The sequence below is a fragment of the Cavia porcellus genome, unplaced genomic scaffold, assembly GCF_034190915.1.
Source record: "Cavia porcellus strain 051 isolate PalLab524CR breed Dunkin Hartley unplaced genomic scaffold, mCavPor4.1 scaffold_26, whole genome shotgun sequence".
NCBI lineage: Eukaryota > Metazoa > Chordata > Mammalia > Rodentia > Caviidae > Cavia > Cavia porcellus.
The window spans coordinates 55,309,725-55,334,321 of NW_026947509.1; the positions used below are offsets into that span (position 1 = coordinate 55,309,725).

Consider the following 24,597-nt stretch of genomic DNA (forward strand, 5'->3'; position numbering starts at 1 on the left):
AAGGCAGAAACAGCAAGAGAGAAACACACCTTCTTCCTGCCATTACATTACATCCTGGTTCCACCCCTAGGCCAGTGTAGCACTCACACCTCCAATCTGAGCACTAGACAATGAACCAATCACAAATGCACAATGCAAATGCATGAGGCCTGGGGACCACCAACATAAACCGTGACACAGGGTCTCATTATGCAGTTCAGGGTAGCCTCAAACTCTCAGGGATCCTGCTGCCTCAGCCTCCACAGTCCTAGGATTATAGACATGTGCCACCATGCCTGGCACTATATTTCTTTTTTTATGAACAGTGTTACTGAGGTATGGTTCACATAATAATATAGGAGATAGGACATAGCAAGGTTGGCTGGGAAGATTAACAAGACATGTCAATCACAAGATCTCAGGGCAAGTGGAGGACCCCCATATTGAGAACTTCTCTGAAGCCCCCAGGACATGTGGACAGTATAAAAAGAGTGGCCATCATAGAAAGCCACTACTGTGCATGAGTTTGCATGGTGCTTTTTTACTTTTATCCCTTTTTTTTTTCTTTTTTCCTTTGGCCCAAATAAGCACTGCAGGGTTTGTTTCTTCCATATCCTTTTACCCCACACTTTACAAGTAAACTTTTGGCACCATTATTGGCCTGTCTCACTCACTTCTTTGCTTGAGGCAAGAAGAATCTGAAATACTTTGATGGGTGACCATTTCCAAAGCAACTACTTAGAACAGTTGGCCCAGCCAGCCAGTAGAGTACGCTCTGCTGTGGCCAGCCAAGAAGGACCATTTTGGTGTGGCCAGGCCAGGGAACAAAGCTTGGGTACTGGAGACTGCGGTGAGGCCTGCTTATCTGGCCTGGTCTCCAGACACCCGAGTTTGTAAATGGCTTTCTCTTGGTTTGTGTTTTGGTCATGGGTGCTGCCATGTGACCTTGCCATGTGGCCAGTGGCCCTCTTGTCTTCTTACATCACAATGCGTAACTTTTACATGAGATGACGCTCGGCACCAGCTGTCGCCATCTTTTTTTTTAATCGCTTCTCTTTTTCTTCTCTCTTTCTCTCTTTTCTTTTTTAAATAACTGGTCTTTTGAGCTAAAACTGATTTTGGAGAGCATTTGGGCTTATGGAGAGCAAGAGAAGGAAGGATTTTCTTTCTTCCTGCACAAAAAAAAGGGAAAATTGTGTACTATCCCTTGAAGCACTTATGCAGCCCCAGGCAAATGTGGGTACAGTGGTCCGGATGGATGCAGGCCTGCAGGCAAAACCAGAGGCTTGTTTCCATCCCAGAGAAGCATTTCAGTCTTCCCTGGCTCATGGGGAGAGAAATGGGAACTCAATGGAAAGAAATTTGTCAGTTGAAAAAGTAGAACAAAACATCCCGGGACATTCTCGTCCAAGAGCCTGCCTGAGGGCATCATCACCTGGCTTTTGTGCTTCCCTGTTTAAAGGCAGTTAAATGAAAGGCCTATGCCTGATGCCTGAACAGAACAGCTAATTAAAGTAACTATAAAAAACAGCCATCACAGGGGCTGGGGATTTAGCTCAGCGGCATTAGCGCCTGCCTTACAAGCAGGCAGTCGTGAGTTCCATCCCTGGTACCGATAAAAAGACAAAAAAACCAAAAAACAAACAAACAAAAAAAAACCAGTCATCACAACTCTTAGTATTTCTTCTGTCAGAATAAATGCAAGAGATGTTTTCTATGGTTTATATGGTTTCTACGTGCAGGTTGGACCATTAAGAGGTTCAGTGAACAAAGGTACCAAACACATTCACTGGAAGAAAGACAGTCTCTTTAATTAATGGTGCTGGAAAAATTGGCTCCACAGGTGCCGAAGATTAAAACTGGATCCATGTCTTTCACCACACAATAAGCTAAAGTCAGAATGGATGAAAGATCCTAATATTAAAATTGAAACATTAAATATGCTCGAAGGTAGAGTAGTAAAACTCTTGAAGACACTGGTGCAAGCAAAGACTTTATGAATAAAATCCCAATTGCACAGGAACTATCACAAAGAATCAACAACTGGGATCTCACCCTGTTGAAAAACATTTGCACAGCAAGAGAAACCACCAAGAGAGTGAAGAGACAACCCACAATGTGGGAGAAAATGTTTACCAGCTGTTCCTCAGACAAAGGATTACTATCAAGACCATATAAACAACTTGAAAAAATCAGTCCTTCCAGATTTAAAGACCCAATTCAAAACTGGGCATGTGAGATAAATACACACTTCTTTATGAAGAGATATAAACAGCAAATAAATATGTGAAAAACTGTTCAACATCAATGGTCATTCAAGAGGTGCAAATTAAAACAACACTGAGATTCCACCTCACCTCAGAAAAATGGATATTATCAAGAAATCAAGCAATAATAAATGTCAGAGAGACTGTGGGGGGAAAGGAACCTCCTCCACTGTTGGTGGGAGTGCAGACTGATGCAATCACTATAGAAATCAGTGTGGTCCTATCAGACCCAGCTATTCCCTCTAGGTATGTTCCCAAAAGAGAACACAAATTCATACCAGACATATAGTGCACTGGGAGTTTCATTCCCCTTTATCAATACCACAATGATGTATGTGCACTCATGTTTATAGCAGCACAGTCTGTAATAGTCAGATCTTAGAAACAACCTAAATGCCCATTGACTGAGGAATGGATAAAAAAGACATGGTACTTTTATATAATGGAGTACTACTCAGCCATAAAGAAGGATAAACTGGAGACTTTTATAGGTAAATGGATGCATCTTGAGACTATATTCAATAGTGAGATAAGTAAGACACACATGTGTAAGCATTATATCTTTTCATTACTGTAAGAAACTGAATGAAAAAATGTGTATGTGTGTATGTATATGTATATAAAAATAATAGTTAAGATAATTATACTACTGATTTCTCTGAGTTCACTAAAGAGAAAGATTTATACTGGTATTGTTTGTACAATTGAATGCAGATATCTTATGCTCTGGGTGAAAGATTTGGGGATGACAAGGCACAATGTATATACCATTGTTGCTCCCTGATTGATGTGTTTTGAAATTTTGTAGTTTTTTCTTCTTTTCAAAAAAATTTTTATCCTTAAAATCAAATGGATTTGGACAAAACTAAATTGGCAAAAAAATTTTAGAATTGGAACTATAACTATCCATTATTTTTGGCATTTATTTTTAATGACAAGTAAAAATTATATATGTTTCCAGCGTACAATGTGACAAGTTGAAATATATACACAATGTAAAGTAGCTAAATTAAGCTAATTATTATAAATATTTCACAGTAATAAAGACAAGAAAATGGCTTCTGCTGTGTGTAGATGCTCCGTTTCAGAATATAGTAATAGCCAAATCAGTATGTGAGACAACTCAAAGACCAAAAACCAAACCCCTAAAATAGACAAGAGGCTTTAAAGCCTCAAAACAGGCTTTAATGTGGGCCCTTACCCACTGTAATCCTTTTTTGCTTTGTGACAGAGTGATAGAGAGACATAGCACAGCCAAGAGAATACTAACTCAATATTTGTCCAAAAAACCCAGCCAATTTCTTGGCCTAGCTCCCTTCAAACCATAGCTGCTACTCTTAGTCCCAGAAGCTTCTAAAATGACTTAAACACCGAAGTCTTACTTCTGACTCCACATCAAGTGAAGACTCCTCTAGAAATCAAGAGATCCTTATAGATGACTGGGGAAACCTCGCTGAATATCGAGCCATTCCTATTAAAAATCTAGATGTTTCTCTTCAGTCTTACACTGTTCTAAACCCAGCCAACCTCCTCTCGACCAACCCACAGATAAAATGCAGTATAAACAAACCATCACCCCAAATTATGCTAGCCATCAGGTCTGAGGGACCAGTCATTAATGGAGCCAGCTGGCACCTGGTTCACCAAGGACAGCAGTTTGATAAGAAGATGACATTAAGAGACATGTTAGCCCCACCCAAGTCATTAAAGTAGAAGATTTCCCCTCACAACTTCTGCCCAGAAGGCAAACCTTGTTACCCTTGCCTGGGTCCTCCAACTTGCCCAGGGGGAGAGGTTAATATATATTCACTGACTCCAGATATGCCTGTATGATCCTGTGTGTACATGCACATGCAGCCATTTAGAAAGAAAAAAAGACGTTAGAACAGCCACTAGTCTCTAATAAAACACAGGCCAGGGATCCTCAGCCTCCTCAAGACAGTACATCTCCCACACGAGTTAACAGTTATCCACCGCAAACGCTCTCTCCCAGGGTAACTCTAGGTGGATTCCACTGCCAAACAGGCTCCTCTCCAATATAGTTCTAGCCCTTCAACAACTCTACCCATAATTCCATTCCAAGATCTTAATTTACAACCAATACATTAGGGCCAGGAATACAGCTCAGTGGCACAGCACCCCGCTGGCAAGCATAGGGCCCTGAGTTCAATTCTTAGTAACAAAAAAAAAAAAAAAAAAGGAAGAACCAAGATATTCTAAAAAAGAGCTTCTAATAGTTCATGATGAGGAACAAACTCAAAAGGATCAGTGGTGATGTATAAGACCCTGACTGTTTTTTTTTTTTACCCTGACTGATTTGTGGCAATGAGTATAATAGAAAGTCATCTAGTCCCTACAATAAAGCCTTCCATCTAGAGCCAAATACCACCTCTTGTACCCCCAAAACGAGCCTCCAAAATGGTGTCCAAAAATGGGGTGACAAGCTTTTTAAAGAAAAAGGAGTGCTTTTATTTATCCTGGCACCTGCGACACAGTGCAGTTGGAGTTTGCAAAGCTGTGTAACTCGCCTAAAATTTAGACAGACTTTTATAGAAAGAACAATTAAGAAGATCTTTGTTGGGGCTGGGGATTTAGCTCAACTGCATAAGCCCCTGCCTTGCAAGCAGGCAGTTGTGAGTTCAATCCCGGTACTGATAAAAAGGAAAAAGACAAAAAAAAAAAAAAAAAAAAAAAAAAAGAAGATCTTTGTTTCCCTTTGCTTGAGGGCAGAGAAGATTCCCAGGAATTTAGAGTCCTTTGTCAGCTAATTTCAGCACTTAATTTTTAGATAAGATCTGAATTTTTAGATAACATCTGTCCTTTGCAGAGGGGAACAGTGGTTACCATATCAACAAGGTCACCCAGGAAGATGGCACATACAGAACAGTATGACGGCCCTATAGTTATTTTACAACAATGTGATCGGTGCCCCAGGATGTCCAGTTGTAGAAAATAGTTGCGTTTGCAAAGGGAATTAACAAGTAATTTGGTCATATAACTTGGGCATTGGCAAACATAACACAAACATAACAAAGCTCTTTTTTGCTAGTGTACAGCATCATCACCACTGTAACACATAAATTCTTCATAGCACCTAAAACCCATAGTATTATGACCCTGGTGTATAAGGCATACCCTATCTGCCCCCTCCATAACCCACAGACACGTCCTCTCCCATTACCTGAACCAATACAAAGGGAGAGGTTCTCCCTAGAGAATATTAACAAATAGCCTTCACCCACATGCCTGCTTATAAGGGATATATGCACCTCCTATGAAACACGGACATTTTCAATGGGTAGATGGAGGCCTTCCCCACCAGATAGAAACAGGCTCTAGAGGTTATAAAAATCCTCTTTAAAAATATAATTCCTGCCCAGGTGGCTATGTCTATAACCTTAGCACTTGGGAGGCTGAGGCAGAAGGATTGTTGTGAGTTCGAGGCCAGCCTGAACTACATAGTGAAACCCTAATAATAATATTAATAATTATAACTCCTAATAATTACAATTCCTAATATTAATAATTAATAATTCCTAATAATTATAATTCCTAATATTGTTGTACTCTAAGAAAATAGCTTCATTATTTTGTGTATTATAGCAAACCTGCAATGTGGCTTACTAAATGTGTTTTTTTTATCCTTTTTCCCTAACTGATATGTTAAGTGACCTAACTGATATGTTGAGCAATACTCTCCTCTGTAAAGAATTGCAAGAATCTCACCTAATTGATATGTTAACCATTGTTGCCCCCTACAAACTACAGAAGTTGTGCTAAAACAAGTTAACAAGGGTTGTTAATCACTGTTAGGCGCCTCTATTCTCTGCTAAAGAGCTAAAGAAAATTTGGATGGCCCACTAATTTACACTTGTTTGAAGTAACTTCCTTGTGTGCAGAGAGATTGGTGTATGAGTTTAACCCTTTACCTGACCTTGATTCCCTTCCCAGAAAGAAAGAAAAACAACCACCGTTTTCTGTTCTGTATGGTGCCTTATTGTCTCCCTCTCCCCTTACGTATCTATCTAGGCTAGGCCATAAAGAATTTGGGTTTCTGGTGACCTCTTTCCGACCCGGTGATGATCTGTCATAAAATGAGCCTGCCCCAATTTTAAGAACTGTTTAGCTTCAAAGAAATTACCGGGAAATACTATGGCCCAAACCCCAATCGGTGCTTTCCTTTTGTTCTGTATGCATCAAATGAGTTAGATATCAGATCTTTGTGAAACTTAAGTTTTAGCTTCTTATAACTTTTGACCCCTTCCCACCTGTTAGTGTTAACGAGCTGTCCTGAGATAATTAGCTTTCTACTTTCTTCTCCAAATGTTATTGCAGATAATTCTTATCTGCAGGATGGGAGTAACTCAGAAGGCGCCAGAGGCTCCTGAGGTTGTCAGAACTAAGTGGACAGCTATACAGTTTCCAGATTCGGGTCAACAAGTTTGATGGCTCTGCAGGTTTCTTTGTCCCCCCCCCCTTTTTTCCTCCAGCCTCTTTTTAAAGTCTTCCCTTCAGTCTCTGACAGGCAGTCTCCAAATTGGCTCCCAGAGACTCATGACCAGGCCTAGAAATAAAGCCTTTGCTTCCCAAATTTCAGTCTCTTGTGTCCTTAAATTTTATACCAGGGTCCGAGTTATAACAATATTAATAATTATAATTCCTTAATTTAGACTCCTGAGCTCTATCTAGAGTAATAGTAGACCCTCTTTCACATCCTAAATCACACCAGGAGTTAGTTATCAAGGCACCGACAATTAAATATTAAATCCAGCTCCATAAAGACCTTCACTGTGAAGAAAGCCAAACTCTCAAACAGACCTTAGCCAAACTGTGTCAAAAACCCACCGTTAGTGACCAGATCTCCTGCCCTAGTCCAAGCTTAACCTCCACCCATTTGGGGTATTTTATGACAGGTCCTTTTAACATCTCCTCTACTCACTGACACTAAAACCTCCTGAAGGCTTCATCATGTGATCTGTTTGAAAACTTTCCAAGCAAGATTCTTCCACTCCCAGAGTCTAACAATAATTGTCAGCCCCAGATCTGCCCTGGTGACCAGGTCCTAGTCAAAACCTAAAAAGAGGCTGGACTCCAAGACCAACTTTTACTCAAATAAAAGACCCTTTCATAGCCCTCCTAACCACTCCTTCTGCCAGTCAGTATAAAAATAGAGTCAGCTTTCCGGGGTAAAACACAAACCACTTGAGACACCAAAAGATAAAAAAGACCACAAATTTCTTAAGCTCACAAACCAATAACCAACATCAAGCTTCTTTCTTAAAAAATAAAAGAACTAATTAATCAAATAAATAAGATTTTACTATCTCTAAATAAATAAATAAATTATATAAATATACTACCAAAGACTTTTGTTACAAGATGTTTTGTTGGGGGCTGGAGATTTAGCTTAGTGGCGTAAGCGTCTGCCTTGCAAGCAGGCAGTCGTGAGTTTGATCCCCGGTACCGATAAAAAGGAAAAAGAAAAAGTAAAAAAAAAAAAAAAAAACCAAGATGTTTTGTTTTATTTTAGTACCGGAAATTGAACTCAGGACTTCGAGCTTGCCAGGGAAGGGCTGTGCCTCTGAGCCGTATCCTTGGCCCTTCCAAGTTATAACATAACATCTTTTAGGTCTTTCCTATTTTCTATCATCCCAAATTATTCAAAAACTACCTCCAATAGAAATAATTAATAATAACTACCTATCACATCTCTCTTCTATCACCAACAACCACCTGAAAACCTAACAGACAACCTAGACCCACTTGAGCAGAACATCGCCTCTTTCAAGACCAAATAGACCCACTGGCGGCAGTGGCTGGACAATATCAGAGGGAACTAAATGTCCTAACAGCTAAGACAAAGGGGCTATGTTTGTACCTAAATAAACAAAGTACTTCCTTTACCAGTGGGTTTAAAATAATGAGATACAACACAAAAACTGGCAAAACCTAGCTTCCAAGATCCATAAAAGCCTATGTAAGTCATGGCCAAATATCTACAACTGGGGGTCCCGATTACTGTCCTAGACATGATCATCATTAATTCTTCTGATACCATTACTATTCAGATCTAAATACATAATCTTTTACTCAAATTTGTTTCTTCTTGTTTGACAGCTGTCATGCTACTGATAGCAGCCATGACTCAAGATCAGACCCTCTTCCACATTCACAGAGCATCAAAAAGTGTTCAGAGGAAAGGCTCAGTTCCCTCAAACTCCCAGATCAGGCAGAGTGAGAGTTCCGTGGTCCCCACATAGGAAGGGCCAGCCCCCTATTCAGCCAGAAATACCTATAGTAAACAAGACTCCACCTTTAGCATCCCTGGAAGATTTCCTGGGATTGGGAGTCTCCGGGGGAATAGCACAGTTAGAAATGAAGGAACTAAATGAGCCTCACCCTTCCCTACATTTAGCTGTAAACTACACCAATTGGTCAACCGTGCTTCCATTTGGGGAAAAAAAGGAAAAGAATAAAATAACAAAAGCCTAAAAGATCACCATGTCCTCGGTGGCAGTACTGACACCAGTGAGAAATCCAGTAAGAGGCACCAAAAGTCAGAGGTGCCTGGCCTTTAAATTCTAGAAACCTAAGTTATCACGGCATTTTTTTTTCTTTTTTTGCCCTTTTCCCTCCCCCGTTCCTGCTACTGCCTTCCCAGGATCCTCAATAAAAGCAGCTATTTAACACTCACTACGGAGCATATGCGTGGCAATTCTTTCCTCACTGTACACAAAAACCTAGACTGTTTCGACTCATTCAGCTATAACAGTTCAGTTCTGTGCTGGGCCAGACCCTGAACCAGGACATTTAAGGTTGATCCAGGTCTACTGTCTCCCTCTTTTCCCCCAGTACTGGACATTTATTGTAATCCCAAATATTGAGTACAGTTAACCAAGTATTGGGATCCCAGCAAGTTAATTTCAATCTACCAACCCACAGTGAGAGTAAGGAGTCCTAAATCCAACCCTCCGTGAGGATGCATGGACAAAGGCCTGACCCTCGGCCTCTCCCAGAATTTATTACCTTGTGAAGAAAGGAGTGGCTTGAGGATGAGTGACAGTGAGGATGTTGGGGGGGGGTTACGTGAGTAATTTGAGCTGGCCAGCCAGATAGGGAAAATAGCATCTCTGCAAAATTAAGAGATAAGGATATGCAGAAGGATCAGTTTGCATAATTCAATTAAGGTAGCAACTAAATTGTTTTAGGAGGCTGTTGCTTGGGTTTCTGATACCTACATTTTTGTGTCCTGGGGAGTCATAGCCTCTCTACCTTGAGGCTCATACCCAGTTGACATTCCTGGAGCTGACTGCCTCAACCATCCCACTGTACTTATATATTTTAGAGAGAACACTATGCCAGGAAACAGGAGACTGTCTGATGGCTTTAGAGATTACATTCCAGTACCTCTGTGAGCCTTATTTGCAATCTTAGAGCCAATTGAAGAGAGAAGGAAACACCATAGCCAGCTCTCTACATATCAGTATAATGAGATCAGTCTGGATATAATCAAAGTTGCAGCAGTTGTTCTGCATTCAAGGGGAGTCACTCCAGTTGTCTTCCACAGACAATGAACCCAGAGATGCATTACCACTGAGCTACATCCCAAACTGTGTACGTGTATGCGTATATGTAGATGTATATATACATATGTATATGTATATGTATATGTATGTTTGAGTCAGGATCTTGCTACATAATCCTGGCTGGCTGGCTTTGAAATCATTATATAGCCCAGGCCAGCCTTGAACTCACTGCAATCCTCCTGCCTCAGTCATGCCTGCCGCTTAGGAGAGGGGGTGCATCATAGGTGGGTAAAGATGCCCATGCACATTTTTGTAATTTAAATATGTGCTGTATCATCACAGAAGCCAGGTGTGCCTCACTGTGGCTGCACCTGGGGAAAACAGGACCACATCTGTGCGTTCAGTCACATGGCAGACGATGGCCAGATGTGTAAATGAGCTCCCACGTGAGTTTACCCATGTAATACTCCTTGTTAAACTTCTGTGCATTTAGGATTTGTTTTTAAAAATATTTTCTTCTCATTTTTCTTGTAGAATCAGTCCAGCTCGGTACAATGGCACATGAAAAACCATATTTACAAGTTTGGGCAGGAGGTCGAAAGCAAGTCTTCAGATGAGCAGAGGACTGATGATGACCATGTTGACCTTTCCAGCCAAAGAGTTTGTGACAGTGAAATGGAACAAGAATTGACTGATCCGGACACAAAAGAGACAGCAATGTGAGTACGTATTCGACCAGGTGAAAAGCAGCAAAACAGCTACCTATTGAAAGGGTTACTGGCCCAGGCCAGATACTGTAGCCAGTAAAGCCAAGGAGCTCCTATCTCCCCCCACCCTTAGAAATTACCTCTGGTGCCAAACTAAGACCAATGGGCTACCTGTGCATCCCTAATACCCCTTAGATTCCACCCCAGGCCAAGGCTACTTATGTGCCTCACTCCATGTGTTCCACGGAGAGATCGCTGGCCCCGGGGTGGAGATGCCACACCCCAGGGGGTTGGGGGTGTCTCTCCCCGCATTCCCAAAATAAAGGTTACTTATATTTTATACTTCTTATCTTTTCAGCTGCCGCCAGTCCTCCTCCTCTTCCTCCCCTCTACAGTTCAATCAGATGGTGCCGTGACTGGGAACAGCAGGTGAGAGACTCCTGGGGCTAGTTCCCAGTTTTGAGTCCCCTGCTGTTCAAGACCCACCAGACTTCATCCTGTAATTCCTCACTTTTACACTCAGAAATTGTATGCTTGACTGCTGCTTCTCAAACAACACCCACCAATTACCACAGGTGAGCAACTCCCCGGAGACAGCCACTGAGCCAGGCTCACGTGTATTTTCTCCCCTCTTTGTGTGGGTTCGTGACCCTTTCACATCTTTTAGACAGCCCAAACCTAGGCCCTCACATTTTTTCCAGAGCTTTTGGGGCTTTCTGGGCAAGCTGATGTCCACTCTGGACAGCCCACACCGAGAGACCCTCACTTTAAAGCTTTTTATATAGCCAATCCGTCGGTCTGGGGTACAGTGTGATGACTTTAAATCCTGACAGACCACGGTCCATTGCCTCATCTGATTGTAGCCCCATGGGCTAGACCCAACACCAGATTTTAAAAATGTGCCCCTTTCCCGCCAGCTTCCCTGTCCCTTTGTCTCCTCCAGGATCCCTCCCTCTCCCTGCACTTAAAGAGATAACAGCTCTTCCTTTGCAGCCTTTCGGAGTTTTTCTCAGTGCCTCCTTTTCTCCCACTGCCCCTCCCCCCAAACCGCACTGCCAGCGTCTCCCTGTTTCCAGGTGGGCACTTCCTCTCCCCCCCACCACGCTGCCAGCTTCCTTTTGTTTCCTGTGCGCACCAACCCATCCCCCGCCGCCGAGATTAAAATGAGACCAGACGATAAGAGATTCACATAAAACTGCTTTAGATTTTAAACAGCTTTTTTTTCTTTTTGCTCTCACATCGCACTCCAATTCTGTGGGCCCCACAGTTTCATGCTCCTCATCCAACCCATTCCACGGCCGCGCCAGCTCATTCGTGTCGGTGCTGGCTCATTCCACCGCCGAGAGATACCCGCGAGACTGTCCACATCACGGGTTCAGCTTTTGGCGCCGCATCCTGGGCCACGCGTCCCTCACTAACGCGCCGGCTCCTACAGGTTGCCTCTCGCTGGCTGCCGGTCTTGTGCCTCTGGGAGCAGAGCCCACTTGGCCTCAGGCTATGTGTCTCCCAGCCCCACCACTGCTGCAGCTCTGCCAGCGTCCCTCCGCATGCTGCCGCCGCCGTCCACTCCCCCCCCATGGTGCCGGGCACACGCTGCCGCCGCCGCCGCTGTCCCTCTGCAGTGCCTGGTGCGCACCGCCGCCGCCATCCTTCCGTGGCGCCAGGCGCCGCCTCTGGTCACCACTGTGGGCCTCCGAGCCCCACCCCCCCATGCACCATCGCAGCTGAAATACGTTATTTCCCTGCGCTGTCTTAGTGCCGTCATAGCAGCTTCTAGGTGGGATCTCTGCCCGCCACTGTGTGCTATGTCCCAGTGTTCGCCCTGCCCACTCTGCATGTTCCATGTCAGCTCGCCCCTGCACACTGTGTGGTGGCGCTCACCCCACCCCAAGCACAACTCTGCTCTCTTCCTACAGGCACAATCTATCTCACAGTTTCAAACTGCCTTAACCACTGCACATTTCCAAAGTCCCGTGGCTCCGCTCAAATATTTTTTTTTTACAATTCAGTTCCACTCAAGGGAGGCTATTTTTTTTATATTAAGCTCCTACATACTTACTTAATTCTACAGATAACTTTTACTATAGTCCAGATCTCAAACAACAAGGCAAAACTTGACCTTCAAGCTCCACAGAGACCTTGATATAGTTTTTCGTATTTTAAATAACACTTACAGTTTTGAGACAGACAAATCTACACAAGGTAAAGCTACCTGCCCTCCCGCCATTGGCCACACTCAAATGCAGCAGAAGACATCAGACAAAAAATGCCCCATCCTTGCATTCTTTGAGACCTTACTCCAGGGCTGTTGGGCTATCCTGGCCACCAGAGAGTGGTTGGGCCATCCTAACTTCTAGCCCTCACAGGTCACTGCCAGATTTGTCACTGACAAAATTGCTGCGACATTCTTTAAAACCTTACTCCAGAACTGTTGGGCTATCCTGACCACCAGAGAGTGGCTGGGCCATCCTAACTTCTAGCCCTCACAGGTCACAGGGGCCAAGGGTCTTTGTGGGTGTCTGTCTCAGAGTCCAGGTCACATTAAAACTCTCAAGGTAAGACATTCTCTATATTCGTGGACATAAGAGACCACATATACAGAGTTCTTACTGAGTTTTTAGGCTAATAAATCCTCAATGTCTCATGGAGTATTAAAGGTCAACCTATGCCAGTTACAAACAGGGCCCATTTTTATACAGGTCCCAGTCCTAAATCTTAAAATGCTTTTATTCCCTTTTAAACTGCCATCCTGGTTTCACATCACTCAGGCCCTAGATCTAACCATCCTTTTGATACTCATCTCTGCCTTACGACTCACAGGTTTTCATGTTTTGTTGTCCACTTTGGTTCTTAATTTCTTACATTCTATTAATGATCATTTTTACAGCAGGACTCTCTAACAGGATTGTCTACAGACTCCAATGTCATATATACCAGACACAAGCCTTACCTACCTACCTTTTAACTTTTATGCTTTCATATGGGGGAATAAGCACCTCTCATAACTTCACTCCTCCTAATCCCACGTTTAATTTTTCAGAATTCTGCCTTGCCATAAAAATGTTCCTACCTCAACATCATCCTGATAGAATTACATGTCTAAATCAAAGATATCTTTCCCTCTACCTCACTTGGGTCCATAAATATGACAGTGCCATGTCTCCTCATAACATCTTGTCTCTTTGTTTTTTCAGTCTAACATACGTGCATTCACCAGTGAAGTTGTCCTGGCTAAAACTCCTGGTACCAGCTTCTACCTAGACATCAACCGTCATCCCGTCAACTCCCCTAGACCCCAGTACAGTGCCCTCAGCCAGCAGGAAGTAGTTAAAGAGAGAAATCTTTGCCCCTTTTCATAATAATCATAAGATGGGATATGAAAAGGTTACTGGCCCAGGCCGGATACTGTAAAGCCAAGGAGCCCCTATCTCCCCCCACCCTTAGAAATTACCTCTGGCGCCAAACTAAGACCAATAGGCTACCTGTGCATCCTTAATGCCCCTTAGGTTCCACCCCAGGCCAAGGCTACTTATGTGCCTCACTCCACGTGTTCCACGGAGAGATCGCCAGCCCCGGGGTAGAGATGCCACACCCCAGGGGGTTGGGGGTGTCTCTCCCCGCATTCCCAAAATAAAGGTTACTTATATTTTATACTTCTTATCTTTTCAGCTGCCGCCAGTCCTCCTCCTCTTCCTCCCCTCTACAGTTCTATCACCTATGTCTGAACAATGCAAAGCTAGAATTAGGTCAGAAAATAATGAGGATCTTGGCAAAAGTGAAACTCACTGGATAGAACGCCAGCACTGCAATTTAATGTTGGAAATTGTAACAGCAGATATGCTACAAGACATTGTGAAACAGAAGAAGGAAGAGAACAAGAAGTCACCAAGGAGCAAGCCCTCCCTGCGATCAGTACTATGTGCAGGCAGCTAGGGGGAGGGCCAGATGCCAGCCTCTTCCAGCATGTGGGCTGGGAGACAAGAAGAGCCAACCTCACCCCACTGCCATAAGGGACCGGCTGATCCAAACAAACCCCTGGCTGCGATGATGGCTGTTGAGATAAAACACAATTTAATGTTTGTAATATTTAGGTTTTCACTGACTTTGCCATCTAAAGCGGGTGGTCTGATCATCTATTCAGAGTATAACAACATACAATGTAGCAGCTATGGGGGAATCTCCTTCTGAAGGTGGTGGCCATTGTTAATTCTCTATCATCTTGGTTTGAAGTCCTGTATCATTTTCATTGTTTTGTTGGATTGAATTTTATTCTGTTTTGTTTTGTTTAATTTTATTGTATCCAATGGCATGGGTAGCCATTTCAAAAATAACAAGATATATTATGGCAGCCATTTGGATTTACTTTTATCTTGTTTTGAAGCCCTTTATTGTGTTCATTGTTTTGTTTTTATTAGTTGTATTCTGTCTTGTTTTGTTTGATCTTTACAATGTCTGAAGGCATCTGCAGTTATTTTGAAGGTAACAAGAGGCATTATGGTAACCACTGTTGGTTTCCTATTGTTTTGAAGTCCTGTGCCACTTATACTGGTTTGTTTTGATTGGCTTTATTCTATTTTATTTTTCTTGATTTTATACTCTTTAAAATAAAAATAAAATATATTATGAAACAAATAATACAAGTAAATGTACTTGACATTGCATGTACCAGTAGTCATACTTGAAAATGTTCATTATGACATCTCACTATCTGAACTGAAGGCATTCATAAGTCTGTTGTACTTACCAGGATTTTCACTTGGTAGTCACAAGAATGTAAGACTTAGATAGGTGTGGGTTTAAGGTTTGTAGAATAATGATGACACTGAGATTTGGCTTCTAAGAACACACACAGATAGAGAGAGAGAGAGAGAGAGAGAGAGAGACAGAGAGAGAGAGACAGAGAACTGATAATCTGATTGCTATGCATTGTTTAGGGCAGGGGATACAGCTCAGCAGTACAGAACTTGCCTGGCAAGTTTGAAGTCCTGAGTTCAATTCCCAGTACCAAATAAACAAAAAATATATATGTCCTGGGCTGGGAATTTAGCTTAGCTGCACAAGCATCTGCCTGGCAAGTGCATGGTCATGAGTTTGATCCCTGGTTAAAAAAAAAAAAAAAAAAAATATATATATATATATATATATATATGTGTGTGTGTGTGTGTGTGTGTGTGTGTCTTCACATCCTGGTAGATGGTGTAATGTTGACATTAGCAGTACCACATTGTTTTTCTTTGCCATACATGAGGCCAAAGTTATGTCTCTCTGAAATCCAAAGATCATACTATACAACTTTTTACACATCCTAGTAGATGTGAAAACATATTATACTTTCTTTTTTTTTTTTTGAGACAGGGTCTCACTATGCAGTTCAGGCTGGCCTTGAGCTCACTTTGTACCTAGGCTGTTCTCAAACTCACAACGATCCTCCTGCCTCAGCCTCCCAAGTGCTGGGATTACAGGCATGAACCACCACCCCCGGCTCTACATATTACACTTTCAATTTACAAGTTTATTATGGGACTCAGCCACTAGGTCTTTATTCCTGTAGTAATAAAACTAATGATGCTTTAAATGGACTTGTTGCTCTTATCTCCTAAACTAATTGGAATATGACATTCAACAATTGGTTGATCAGTTACCCATTGATGTTGCATTTGCTGAGAAAGCGATAGTGGACCCATAGTTGGAGCTATACACAAGAACAAACCAAAACTTCCCAAAGAAATGTTCCAATTTCAAAATAGAGAATTTTAAAAAAGGAAAAATAAAATATAGAATTGTATAGTATGATCTTATGGATTTCAGAGAGACTGACATTGGCCTCATGTATGGCAAAGAAAAACAAAGTGGTACTGCTGATGTCAACATTACACCATGATGGTAAGACTGACAGAAATACCTCAACACAAATGAAGCCAGAGACAGTAATTGTTTACAACCAAACCAAAGGTGGAATAGATGTTGTTGATGAATTAATTACGCAGTAACTACAATATCACTCAAAACACAAAGCATTGGCCAATGATTATGTTTTCCTCAATCTAAGCATGTCTGGCATAAATAGTTTGATAGTTTACAAAGAAGATAACAAGTGCAAAATATCATGGAGAAATTTTCTTAGTGAATTGAGACTGGCACTGATAAAAACATCAGTGACAACCAGGGGAGAACAAAATGTTTCTGCCCAAGGAACTATGCAAAAAAATTCTAGAGAAGATTGGTGAATAGAAAGGCCAACACACAGGTGCAACGTCACAAAGACCTATTAGGACAATAGAAAAATGAAAAAGATATCAAAAGATAGCTGCCCTACAGAAAAGGACAGGATAACAAACCTACATGCTCTGGTATAAGCATAGGAACATGTGTATGAAACAGGCAGTTGTATATGGAACATGCAGTTGTCATGTGTGAAGACTGCCTCGGGTATGACAGTTGAAGCAAAGATTATTTCTGTGGTAGACTTTTGTTTGTATTTTCATTGTAGTTCACATGGGAATTTATTTCTGCTTTTATTTTTTTTATTTTTGTCTTTTTTTGAGACAGGGTCTCTCTTTGCAGTTTAGGCTGGCCTTGAGCTCACTTTATAGTCCAGGCTAGTCTCAAACTCGCAACGATCCTCCTGCCTCAGCCTCCCGAGTGCTGGGATTACAGGCGTGAGCCACCATGCCCGGCTACTGCTTTTATTTTTTAGGTTTTGTAAACAAGTAAATGATTGACACTGAAAATGTGCCTAGCTAAGTGCAAGGTCCTAAGTTTGATTCCTGGTACTCCCCTCCACCAAAAAACAGAAAATGTTGCTGGGGACTTAGCTCAGCAGCATAAGCATCTGCCTGGCAATTGTGAGGTTGTGAGTTCGGTCTCTGGTGCCACACACATACACACACACACACACAAACAACAGAAAATGTTAATGCGTATTCTAAACACTCTTTATAAACTAAAAATTTAATATTTCATTTTATCGATCTGTATTTTCCTGTTAAGCACACATTGTTTAGTAAAACTCATAAAATTAAAATTACTAATTCATCAATAGAAACATTTCTAAAGCATAAACGTGGCCATTATACGCTTCCCTACCCCATAATGCACCTTTCAAAAAAAATGTCAAATGCTCCCCCCGCTGGACAACATCTCAATCTTGGGTTGAGTTTTGTCAACCTTGCTCCAAGGTCTGGACATAGAAAAATGGGTTGGTGGCTCTTTAAAAGGCAGTAACTACCTCGGGTTGCCATGGAGACAGGTGGACCGCAGAAGGCCTGAGGCAAACAAAATGTCCTCCACAGCTCACTCTGCAGGTGGTGAGAAGGCTTTGGTGGGGGGGGGGGCTGGGCGCTCTTCTTCCCCTTGCTCCCTGGGGGTGGTCTTGGTGGATTCAGCTCTTGGGGCCAAGGCCCAGGACTCAGATCCCTCTCTCTTCCCCTGCTTGTCTCCCCTTAGCTTCTCACTTTGTAGGTCCCATAGCCAAGGACCACTTGCCCTCAAGCCAGGAGCATCCTCCACTTCCACGGCCAGAGGCCAATGCTGAAGCTGTCAACTTCCTCAGCTCCTTGAGTGAGCAAGTAGGGGAGTGAGGGGAGTGTCACAAGCTCCAGGGAACAGAAGGCCCAGATGGGCTCTTCTCTCAGCTCGACTGAGAAAAGGCGGAGGCCTATGGTCACTTTTCTTCCTGGGACAATCACAGGGCTGGGGGTGGGGTGGAACCCTCATCCACTGCTCCCACTGTCGCCAGGGAGGGGAGCCAGGCTTCCAGAGTGCATGGCTTATTTGTTCCCAACCCAACCAGGGCTGAAGGAGTTGCAGATGCTGCTTTTCTCTGAGACACTGGTCATGGTCTCCGACGGGGGCGAGCACCAGGGAGAGCTGACTATTGAGGTGCAGAGTGGAAAGTACAAGGACCAGCAGGGGCTCATGTCACACTGCCTCATCGTGCATGCTGGGAGCCACAGCGTCTTGGATAAAACTGTTTGTGGAAACTCTGTCCTGGGTAGGATTTGGGCTTCTTACCCACCATTCTCCATCCGCTCCCTTCCCAGGGTCTCTGTTTCCAGCATCCTGCCCTTTGACTTGCCTGCAACAGGATGAGACACAGGGGAGGTGGGACAGGGATGTCATTCACAGCGTCAGGGCCAGCGATGCCAGCCTTTGCCTCCTGCACCCAGGCTACCTCTCATGGAAGCTGGAGCCCTTAGAACAACACAGCCGTGAGTTCATCAAGGTACCTCCTCAGGGTCCCCAGCCCGTGTTCCTGAGTCAGGGTGAGAGATCGAAGACTCTGTGATGGATCAAGGGGGGCCCCAGGGAAATATTACATTTGCTGTCTTCTGTCACTCTGCCACCCTGTCACTGGCAACTGGAGAACCCATTCATCCAGGACACCGAGGTCAGCAGCAGTTGTCACTGCAGACATTCTCCCAATGCACAAGTGGAGCCTAGCCCTCCTGTCCCAGCCTGGTGTCTGCCTGGAGGCCCTGTCGCTGACCTTCCCCAGAGCCTTGTGGCTCCCCCAGGGCCTGTCACCTTTTACTTTTGCATCCCTTGCCCCAGCCCCAGCCTCTTCACTAACTTCAGGAATATGGCCTTGATTTTTCTACACACTGAAAACCCTTGTGCCTAAGACCTTCCCAGAGTCCACACCCATCTTTTAAACCTGTAGCCTGAGAGGCACAGCATTTTAGCATTCAATTATACCATCATGTGGCCACGCTCTATGGTATATGGAAGGTTTTCTTGCTGTTTTTTAAATGACAACCTTCAAAGCTTAGGACTGGGGAGGTAGCTCAGTTAATAACATTGGGCTGGCATTGGCATGCTTAAAGGTCTTGGGTTCAATCTCCAGTACTGTGTGAAAACAAAATAAACAAAAACTTTAAACCTCCAGGGGGTCCATAATTCTCCCCCGCATGCTCTGGCCTTTAGTTCCCCATGCTCCCCATGGAGCAGAAGACGAGTTTGCTGAAGAAAGATGACCAGCTGGTCATGACCAGAAGCATCAGGGAGGGTGAGGTAAGGGCAACGGCTGTCACATCCCCCTCTGAAGCACAGGCAGGGACTGGGTGGGTGCGGAGACTGGCTGAGGCCAGGAGTTTGGACCAAGGCCTTCCTAAAGGACCACGTGCCCCACACCCAACTTATCCACCCTCCTGCTTCCTGCTTAAGGCCCCTCACCCAGATCTGTCCTCAATAGGAAGTGAAGACCAGCAGGACTTCCTTCCCTTGGGACTCAAATGAGGGCTTCATCTCCGAGGCTGCCAACCTGGTGCTGCTACGGGTGATGGCCTGGCGTCAGATGGTGCCCAGTAATGCCCGCTTCCTGGCCCTGGACACTGAGGGCAAACTCTGCTGTTCCACTTATGTATGAGATCTCCTTGGGCAGGGGACTTGTCCTGGGTGCCATGTGGAAGGGAAATGTGGGAGAGGGATAAGACAGCAGTAGAAAGGGAGTTGTGGTGAGGATGGGACTGAGACCTCCAGGGCAGGAGCAACCAAGAAGAAAACTTGTCAGAGAGATCGAGTGTGGGGCATGCGGAATGAATGGGGACAACTGAGCGAAGCAACCTTTTTTTGCACGTGTTGGTCCAGGAAAAGCAAACACAGCGAAGGGCTTTGAAAGAGACATCACACAGGCTTCATACATGCTAGTGACCCAACATTTAGTTATAGCTCAGGCCCTTGTATTTTTATTTTTTTATTTTTTTGAGACGGTCTTGCTGTGTAGCTCGGGTTAGTCTTGAACTCACCATGTAGCACAGTCTGACCTTGAACTCCCCGAGGTATTCCTGTTTCAGCCTCCCAAACGCTGGGACTAGGCATCTGCCACCATGCCTGGAACAGTCTGTTTCTTTTTCTTGTTTTGTCTTTTTGAGACAGGGTCTCACTATGCTGGCCTTGAGCTCACTTTGTAGCCCAGGCTGTCTCAAACTCACAACAATCCCCAAGCCTCAGCCTCCCAAGTGCTGGGATTACAGGCATGAGCCACCATGCCCAGCTGCTGGAACCATCTGTCTCTTTGAACAACTTTGTAAATTGCCTTCTAGTGTTTTCTGTCACAAACACAACCGACAGCAGTGTGTTTAACATGAACAAGCACATGCCATTGCTCCCCATTTTCTTGGAGACCTCTGTCCAGCGTTAGGTCTTGTCTCTCCATTTAATTGTGACAGCAGTAGCACAGATCTGAGGCCACCACAAACCTCAGTCCTGTCTTAACCTTCAAGCCCTCACTACCTCACCTAGCCAACCCCAAAGGCCTGTCCCCCGACTTCCCCTCCCCACAGGTACCCTTATCCCTGTAAGAGCATCTAGAAGCACCTGTGATAAGATTGTAGGGCATCCAAAAGATGAGAAGTATAAAACAAAAGAGGCCTTTATTCCGAGAACTCGGAGAGAGAAAACAAACCCCACCACCACCACTGAAGTCTGGCTTTCTCTCTGGGGGACATGTGGAATGGGGACATATAAGTAGCCTAGGTTTAAGGTAGTGCCTGAGGGGCATTAGAGATGCACAGGTATCTCATTGGCACTCGCTTGGCACCAGGGGAAAATTCCTAGGGATGAGGAAGATAGGGCCACAGGTAAATTCCTAGGGGTGGGGGAGATGGAGCTCCTTGGTTCCGCCTCTAATGCTTTACCGGCTACAGTGTCCTCTCTGGGTCAAAAGCCTTTCAACCTGGTCACTGAGATGCCACAGAGAGGGTTGGACAGGGCAAGCTGGAGCTGGCTGGCTGTGAGGGGTCCTCAACTTAGCTTGGGGGTCTGGTCAGCCATGGGCTGCTTATTACTAGTGAATAAGCAATGAAGACCTGAGCAAGAGGAGGAAGAAGAGGAGGAAGCAGAGAGGTGGGGAGAAAGGGCAGAAAAGGGGAAGAGGAGGAGGAGAGGGCCAGGCTGAAATGGGGGAGACCTTAGTGATCCCCACCTCAGCACCCTCCCCTCCCTCCATTTTTTTGACTGCAGCAAGCCCTAGGCTTCCAGACAATCCAGATGGGCCACCAGGAGGCCCAAGTGTTCATCGTGGAGCAGACCGTGCACTCGGAGGGCATCCCCATGGCCTGTCAGTTCTACCTGCTTTCTGATGGGTGAGGGACTGAGTATGTTGGAGGGGGTGGCACCCAGGACTTAGTCTACTTCCTATTGCTGTGACAGAATACCCCTCCCTCCCAAAAAACCCAGAGAAAGAATACTGAGAACAGCAACTTAAAGGAAGAAAGTTACCTCAACCCATGGTTCCAGGAGTTTCGTCCATGGTCAGGGACCTCCATTGCTTTCAGGCCATGGTGAAGCAGAGACATCATGGCCCAAGGGCAAGGCAGAGGAAAGCTGCTCACTTCACAGCAGCTGGGAAGCAGAAAGGAAAAGGGCCAGAAAAGCAGGGACGAGGAACCAGGTATACTATAAATGGCACAAAGGGAAGACTGGCGGTTTCTGGGGACACCACCAGGGAGAGTTGCGATTGAGATCTAGGTGTCCCCTACTCTACCCACATCTCTCACCCCTTCTTCATTCATACTGGCTCCTTGAGAGCCTTCCACACCTTCTCCCCAGACAACCCTGCCTGGCTGAGGAACTACCTGCCAACCCTGCCAGGCTGGGGCACAGCAAAGCAGCACCCAGGCTATGGAAATACTGAAAATACCAAGTTTCCAGTGGCTGGACAGGGAGCTCACCAACATGCTGAAGCAGTGGTCCGGAACCCCAGCAAGCTGTCACCAGCACTGCACTGGCACCAAAGCAGGAAAAAATGCCAGCAGGGAGAGGACTTTATTTCTTGTCTTGTAATCCACAAACGAGCCCCCAAACTCGAGTTTAAAAAATGAGGCAAAAACATATTTTAAAAAGCAGTGCTGATTTATTTTATCTTGGGCCCAGCGACATAGTGCAGTTGGAGATTGCAAAAGCTGGGTGTGTGTTGCTCCTCTATACTTGCCACCTTTAAGTACATATCACAATTTACAAAGTAAGGGGTTCTGGGTGTGGATCGGGAAAACTATTAATGAGGAAGAACTTTGTTTTCCTTAGAAGAGAACAGAGCAGTCTAGCAGTAATGAACAACCCCTGTTAGCTTATTTTAGCACCACATCTGTTATTTGTAGAGGGCAACAATGGTTAACATATCAGTTAGGTTAGGTTTTACAATTCTTTACAGAGGAGAGCATTGATTAACATATCAATTAGGTCACCCAGAGGAAAAGAAACACGCATATGGAATAGTAGGCCACATTACAGGTATTTTGGTATAATACAAATATAACGAAGCTCTTTTTGCTAGTGTGCAACACTTGAAATTTCAGAAGCAGTATCAACCAAGATGCTGTCCTGGAAGACGAAGTAACAAGAATATTGTTGGCTTTTTTTTTCAGTTCATAACTTAGCATTTCTATTTGTTTGCATGTCTCATGTATAGCAGGAGGCCCTGTGATTTTTTTGTGCTTACCTCTGAAGATCTCAGCACTTTTTAAAAATTTACTCGTTTATTGGGGCTGGGAATTTAGCTCAATGGCATAAGCGCCTGCCTTGCAAGCAGGCAGTCGTGAGTTCAATCCCTGGTACCGATAAAAAGGAAAAAGACAAAAAAAAAATTACTCGTTTATTTATTTATTTTTTAAAGCAGAACCCTGATGCTTGCCAAGCCCTGTGTCAATATCTGGAATATGACTCAGGAACTCAAAAGACCAGAAGGGGAGGCCAAAGTAAACAGGCGTCCAGGACAGCCCTTAAGGGGGCGCTATGGTGTCTTAGCTGCCAAAACCCCTACAGCCTGCATGCTTAAATAACAGCTATCTGCTTTCTCAGTTCCCAGGGATGGTAGTCCAAGGTCATGGTCAGCCGAGTTGGTTTCTGGCTGGGCCTCTTTTTCCTAGACAGCCACCTCCTAAAGCCTGGGTCCTTTCTTCTGCATGCAAGTGGACAGAGAGCTCTCTGAGAGTGTCTTCCCCTTCTCACAAGGATGCCAACCCCACCTGATTAAGACCCCACCTTTGCGACCTCACTTAACCTAAATCCAGTCCTTAAACACCTATCCCCATAGGGAGAAGGGGGGAGGCTAGAGGTTGGCGCCCGAGGTGGAAGAAGGCTCACTCTGCCCTCCTTTGCGTTGTTCCCCAGGCACCTGGCGAAGAGAGTCCAGGTGGGCTCCCCAGGGTGCTTCGTCATCACCAAGATGCCCATCTTGAGGGAGGAGGGTGAGTGCAGCCCGGGGCTGGGGCAGCTGCCGGGAGGGGAAGGGACGCAGGGCCCTGGGCCATGGGTTTGGCAGCATGAGTGTACTTAGGATGCCCAGGCCCTGCAAGAAGACAGAAGGGCCGCCCTTCAGCCCAGACCCTGGGGCAGACAGGATCGGGCCTCCGCAGCTAGGAGCCCCTGTCTGCAACTCAGCCCAGGTGGGCAGAATCCTGAGGTTTGGCTCAAGTCCAGCCTGGGCGCCTGGGAGCACAGTATGGAGAAGGTTCTGGGGTGCAGGGGTCAGCAGCCTTCTTCCCCACGCAGATGAGATTGAGCCTCCGCTCGCGTTCCCCAAGAGGCCCCTGGTGTGGGAGGAAGACATGGAGCTCTACTCCAAGTTCCTGGACCGGAAGGTGAGGGGGGCTGCGCCCAGCCGAGACCTCCATTTCCTCCCGACTCATCTCAATGTGCCTGACCAACGCGTCCCGGGGGAGCGGGGTTGAGATCCATGTGGGTGTCCGGTCCGGTCCGGCCCTAGGCGGGCTCAGGTCCGCCCCGCGCCCCCAGGAGCAGCTCCGGCTGGGCCACGCTGGCTACCTGCGGCAGCACCCCGACGCCCAGGCTGTCGTCTCCGACTTCCTGCTCTTCCTGCTGGTGCGCCAGCCCCGGGACGCCGTCACCTTTGCCGCTGAGTTCTTCGGCTTCTTCGCCACCAACTGCACGCCTCCCCCGGCCTTGCGCTCCTCGCACCCTCCCAGCCCTTTCCGCCCGCAGGGCCCTAAAGACGGTGACCAATCCGGGACGGGCTAGGCGGCCTGCGCTCCTGCAGGAAGGGGGCCCCGGGGGAGCGCGAGTCCCAGCCGCAGCTCTGCTGCGCCAGCAGGGACTGCCCCTGGCCGGCGTCTGGTGCCTTGAGTCAAAAAAATACACCAACTAGGAACTGTTAACTGA

General features: G+C 45.2%; 1 protein-coding gene and 2 long non-coding RNA genes across 4 annotated transcripts; 2 read left to right on the forward strand and 1 right to left on the reverse strand.

Annotated features, from left to right (window-relative positions):
• Nucleotides 1–10,298: 10,298 nt before the first annotated feature.
• LOC134473345 (uncharacterized) lies at nt 10,299–15,210 on the forward strand. Its single transcript, XR_010043595.1, has 3 exons — nt 10,299–10,491; nt 10,838–11,054; nt 14,149–15,210. It is a non-coding gene; the product is annotated as an uncharacterized LOC134473345 (long non-coding RNA).
• A 2,488-nt stretch (nt 15,211–17,698) lies between these two features.
• Nucleotides 17,699–24,597, forward strand: Catip (ciliogenesis associated TTC17 interacting protein). 2 transcript variants are annotated; one of them, XM_003462079.5, is made up of 10 exons: nt 17,699–17,783; nt 17,926–18,039; nt 18,272–18,472; nt 18,648–18,703; nt 19,405–19,491; nt 19,673–19,840; nt 21,442–21,563; nt 23,590–23,666; nt 23,971–24,059; nt 24,214–24,597. In XM_003462079.5, the coding sequence occupies exons 1-10, from the start codon at nt 17,759–17,761 to the stop codon at nt 24,454–24,456; spliced, it is 1,182 nt and encodes a 393-aa protein (XP_003462127.2). In that variant the 5' UTR covers nt 17,699–17,758; the 3' UTR covers nt 24,457–24,597. The 2 variants fall into 2 exon arrangements, with proteins under 2 accessions (XP_003462127.2, XP_023415868.1); XM_023560100.2 differs by having other exon boundaries at nt 17,705–17,786.
• Nucleotides 22,312–24,217, reverse strand: LOC134473346 (uncharacterized). The gene is made up of 2 exons (XR_010043596.1): nt 22,919–24,217; nt 22,312–22,800 (listed from the first exon to the last, which is right to left on the reverse strand). It is a non-coding gene; the product is annotated as an uncharacterized LOC134473346 (long non-coding RNA).